Source organism: Hydra vulgaris, chromosome 15 (assembly GCF_038396675.1).
Source record: "Hydra vulgaris chromosome 15, alternate assembly HydraT2T_AEP".
In the NCBI taxonomy this organism is placed as follows: Eukaryota; Metazoa; Cnidaria; class Hydrozoa; order Anthoathecata; family Hydridae; genus Hydra; species Hydra vulgaris.
This window is the reverse complement of record NC_088934.1, coordinates 6,517,501-6,523,030: the sequence shown is the minus strand read 5'-3', so window position 1 is coordinate 6,523,030 and position 5,530 is coordinate 6,517,501. Positions and strand designations below refer to the sequence as shown.

The 5,530-nt window shown below is 29.4% G+C and overlaps 1 protein-coding gene across 1 annotated transcript in view; it reads right to left on the bottom strand.

Annotated features, from left to right (window-relative positions):
• Positions 1–237: 237 nt before the first annotated feature.
• Positions 238–5,530, bottom strand: part of LOC136072013 (furin-like protease kpc-1) — a 20,119-nt gene continuing 14,826 nt past the window's right edge. Inside the window, exons 4-5 of the mRNA XM_065819861.1 lie at positions 4,440–4,745; positions 238–1,430 (exon numbers count right to left, since the gene is read on the bottom strand). Of these exons, the coding sequence (XP_065675933.1) occupies positions 322–1,430; positions 4,440–4,745 (1,415 nt within the window). The 3' untranslated portion in view covers positions 238–321. The remainder of the gene's footprint in view (positions 1,431–4,439; positions 4,746–5,530) is intronic.

The window sequence follows — 5,530 nt, the reverse complement described above, 5'->3', positions numbered from 1 at the left end:
ATTCATATTTTGAAGTAGTAAAAATTCAAATAACTTCAGTATTATGACCAAATAAAGCTATAAAAAATATCTCAGTAAGGTTTTTAGGAATTATCAAAACTCTAAATAAAACAAAAGAATCTATGACGTCGCACGTTTTTTGAAAATAATAGGCATTTATATAATTCTAGGATATTTAGCTTTTTAGCTTGTTGTCAGCGATGGGTATTGAAAAGAACAAAGACACCACAAGAATTATCTACAATTATTATTTTAAAATCTGTTAGTAAAAAAAGGAGCGGGATAGGGGATATAATACCAGTTTTTCAAGCAAATGAAATATTATGACTTAACGATCTTTGTTTCTAAACTGTTAAGGCTACTCTTATCTTCATCAACAATCAAACCTTCTTCAACTGTATCAGTGCAAGGATATCGAGATACAGAACGGTACCCCTGGGCAAAAGTTTTAGACTGAGGCATATTAGCGATAAAAAAAGCAATACCAGAGACCATTGCACTGATAGCTAAAAGTGCTAAAAAAATTATGGCAAACTTAGCCGTCATAGAAATACCAATTACAGGTTGTTCTTTAAGTTCTCTTGCAACAAGGTTATTTAATGTATGCTCCTCTTGATATTCCAACGATCGCTTGCAAAGATGCAACTGATTGTCAGTAATAAGATCATTAGCGCATTGTTTCACACAACGACCAATCGTACAGTCGCAATATTGTTCGCACAACTCACAACTATCAAAAAATACTTCAGGACAACCTTTTTTGCATATTTTATCGCATATTTCGCTTTCGTTTATTTGTATTTTAAAAGGATCTGAAATTTTATTATCACATGTTCCATAAAACGTCATGTACCATGAAACTAAGGTAAAGCCTTCTTTTGTTTGATCGTTTATAGAAAGCTTCCATTTACCTTTTGGAGATTCGCCCCAGTGAAAGACCGTTAAAAATGCCCAGTTTTTGAAGCCTTCTTCACTATTATCACGAGGTCGCTTTTGCAAAATCTTCGAAACAGTCCCATGAGGAGATGTAAGACTTATGGAAAGTTGACCACGTTGTCTGTTTTTCTTAAGATTTATAACAACATGTACATGTTCTAACTTTGTTACACAAGAACCTTTGTCATTTTCACAACCAGATGCTTCAATATAAGAATCAGTAGATGCAGCTGAAAATTCATTTACGTCGTTTTTAATTGTGTGACACATGTGCTGAGTACCAGCAGTTTTCCAGTCCTTCCTTGATGCCATTTCTACTAGTCCCCCTGTGTCAAGAGCGCCGAAGCCAAATTTGGGATTTACGTAATATCCGGCTGCATTTTTCTGCCACTCATCATCTTTTGGACTAACCATTTTTGATGTTTTAACAATTAAATGTTGCATATCACGCCAGGTCAATTTTTTGTTGGCTTCAAGTACAAGAGCAAATATACCTAAATGAAAGAAAAAATAATAATTTTAGTTGTTCAAGTTCCAATAAAAAAGATTTTTCAAAATTTTAACACAACTTTAAATGAAGTGGGTTCACCACCTTCTTAACCACCTTCAGAATAGCTATAAAAAAAAAGCCAAAAAAGCTTTTTTTTAACTTTTAGTTTTTCATGTTTCAAATGTAAAAATTAGTGTAAAAAATTTTCAAAAAATACAACATAAATATGTGTATATTTCTTGATATTTGATATTTCTAAATATTTTTATTGTTTACTTGAACATAGTCAAAATTATTGTCAAAATAGAATTTTTCATGCAATAAACCAAAAGTTTGATCTTTATATTTTTGTATTGGACATAATTAGCTTGAGTAAAATTCAAGTTTATCTTAAAATATATAAAAAAATTATTGATGCCTTAAAAACTCAAACAACCATATTTTTTTGATTTATTACGTGTATTTAGTTTTACTGAATGTTAGAAAGTTCAATAGAAAAATATTATACTGAACCAATTAAAGTAGCCTTCTAAATCGGAAGAGTAACCATGGTAACATAGTGCAGTAGTGGTGTAGTGGTAGACTTCAACCCCCACCATGCCCCTGGTAGTACAGCACTCAACTTGTTTCTCCATGCTGCAGCCTTGTATGTCAAGGTTCGTGTTTTTGAGTTAAAGAGTTGAGAGTGAGTTGTAACCATAATCAAGTGGCCTCCTCGGCTGTAGTGACTTTGGGGAGGTGAATAACATTAAAAAAACAGCTAATATTTAAAAAGAAAAATATAATTTTTTAAATATAATATAAAGGATATAATATCATTTCTAAAAAACATCCCAAAAATTCTCTGAACTTGATAGTTGCTAAACAAATTTTGAAGGGAATGAGCCCTGTTAAACAGCTTAGAAAAATAAAGGAAATTCTTATACTTTTTTTTAGGAGTAGTGGTGGTGGTGGTGAAGAAAGGAGGGGGAGGTTGGGGGGGGGGAGGAGGAGTAAAGTTGTGACAAGATAGCAAAATAAATAAATTTTTTACATACTTATTGCTGTTATCATTTTTCTTATAACTTTTTGTTCTAATAACGTATTTAAAAAAAAACTCATGAAACTATTAAGCTATGAACTCATGAAGCTATTAAGCTATGAAGTTGTTTGAGGAAAAATATTTTTTATAGGTTAGTATCTTTTATATATAGTTGTAATAATTATATAATGTTGTGTAATCAGCAAATAACTTTAGTCAGGAAGATCATCAACATAGACAAGGAAAAACACAAAACCAAGGATGGAACCTTGAAATGCTTAATAAATTATAATTTTCAAAACCTTACCATACAAGGAGAGCTAATAGAACACTGACATATCAGACCTTATCAAAAGGCTTTTGTCAAAAGTAATGACCCTTGCCTCAGCATCTTCAGCTACCATTTTTATCACTACTACTAATAAACAAATCAACAATAGAACAAGATCTTAATCTGTATTGATCGCCAGAAAGTATGTTGTTAGACTTGGGATCAAATATTTTACCGCCATTAAAACTTTCATAACACCTTAGAATCTAAAATGCAAGTAAAATCAAATCAAATCAAATGATCAGCCAACTGTCAACTGATTTGTCAACTGCCTATTAATAAAGGAAGTATTTACCAATATCAATACTTTCTGTATTTTAAAAGGAACTTGATATATCTGTAAATTTTCAATTAAAGAATTGTTTGGAAAGTCAAAAACTTTAAAACAGCACAAATCTCAAATGATCACGTAAACAGATGATACAGTCGTCTAATAAAAAGAACTGTCATAAACATTGTACACAAACATATTGAAAGCATAACTGATTATCACCTAAACTTAACTGAATACTTTTATTAAATGTAGGTTTTTGCTTTGTTATGCTTAAGCATACTTAAAAAGAAAAAACTATATCTGAAACCGAATACTAGTAAAAGATTTTTAAACCAATGTCTGATCTGATGGAGGAATTTAGCATTATTGAAAGTTGGTCGATTTAAAGTTTGTATGTTTGACTCTCACCTCAACAAATTTAATGAAAATATATGTACGTTTTCAGTTAATAAAAAGCATTACACAAAGATAAAAGTATAAAAGATAAAAGTAATATAAAGTAAAGATACTACTGGCATCTTAGTTTGTAGTAGACAAAGTCTAGATACCATTGACAAAGATAAGATACAATAGACAAGATACAAGAGACAAAGTCAAGATACCATTGGTATCTTAGTTTGTAATAGACAAAGTTAAAATGATAGGAGATCTGAGGAATATCTGAGGTCTTGTACAGGCACAAAACCTGAATTACAATATTATTTATTATTATTAATTATTTTATTTATAATAAAAATAATCATTAATTACCTTAAATCTGAAAATATATTTATTTTCATTTCAAATATTAGGATGGTAACTATTAAATATTGCAACTTAAATATACGTTAAGGAAATATACATTAAAGAAAGCTGAAAAAAGCTATTTTGCGAAATATACTAAAAATGTATCCTAAACATTTACAAAAATTCAAACTGAAATCATAAGAATACCTAGTAACCACCTGAGACCACAGCTCCAGCTATTATCTGTCTTTGCTTAAGCTTTGGCTGGTAACCCCTGCTAATTTGACTGTTTAATAAGTCAGGTTTGACCTTTGTATCAAACCTGACTTATTAAACAGTTAAATTAGCAGGGGTTACCAGCCAAAGCTTAAGCAAAGACAGATAATAAACATAAATTTTAAAAACTATTTATATTTTAAAAAAAAGAGGAAAAAAAAAGAAGAGAAAAAAAAACAAACAAAACATACCAAAACACCTACCAATTATTATATGCTAATTACATAAAGATCAATATATCTTATCTATGTAAGATCTTGCTTCAATGTATTTTAAAGATATCAATATACAATTTTTTCTTTACTAGGTTATTAAAATTAACAATAAATTCTATTAAAACTTTGTTATTAAAAAAAGGTATAGCAAACATTCTTTAAAATTTTACCAGCAGCAAGTGGAGCAGCTGCCGAAGTTCCAGTATGTGATTGTGTACAGGTTCCATGCAAATCTGTTGTTGCAATCTGCTTATCAAATTGACCACTAGCATCACCACTACTATAAGTAACAGCTAGTGTACCTGAGCATGCCTCAGAATACCATGGTTTCATTCCACAATTATCAACTGCTCCAATTGAAATAGTGTATGGAGAGTTTATGTAACCATCACACGAGCAATAATCCTGAAATCGACCACCATTACCCGTTGCCCACACAAATATAGAACCTAATCCACCACGACCTTTTTCTATTCCTTAAAAAGTAATTGTTAATTAAATAGTTAAATGTTAATCTTTAAATAAGTTCAACTAAAAATACAATACAAAAAAGTCAAACAACATATGTAAACAAATATAAATACATACAAAAATGTATAACAACCTCTGTAAACAAACTTATACACACACAAAAAACATATAATAATGTATGCAAATATATTTATACACATGCAAAAAAATTTAACAACATATGTAAACAAATATAAACATGTACATTTTTTGAAATTATCGTCAGCAGAATGAATTAAAATTACATTATTTGAAACTTATAATACCATTTGCTTATATATAATTGAAAATTTTTAAATTGGATACATTGATGATAAGTTGACACACACCCCAGGATATTTACATATTAGGAATCTCATTATACTTTTTTCATTATTACAAGGAATAATAATCATAAAAGGTGAAAGTGGCATTGCTATTCTTGTCAACACTAAAGAAAACTGGTTTACATTTAGAAAAAACTTTTTCCCAAAGATAAATCAAATTTGCTATTGTTAAAAAGTTATTTACTTATTTTTTACTAATGTAAATAAAAAAATGTAATCAAAATTTGTGTTGTTTTTTAAAAAAGAAATTTGATATACATCAACCTTTTGCACTAATACTCCATTTATTAAAATAAATGAAATAATACTCAACCACTCACATATCAGACATGGTCAGGAGTGACATGCAACTAAACGTGTATACCTAAAATTTGTATCAGGTACATTTACAGCCTATATTAACTTGTTATTTATATCATTATAAT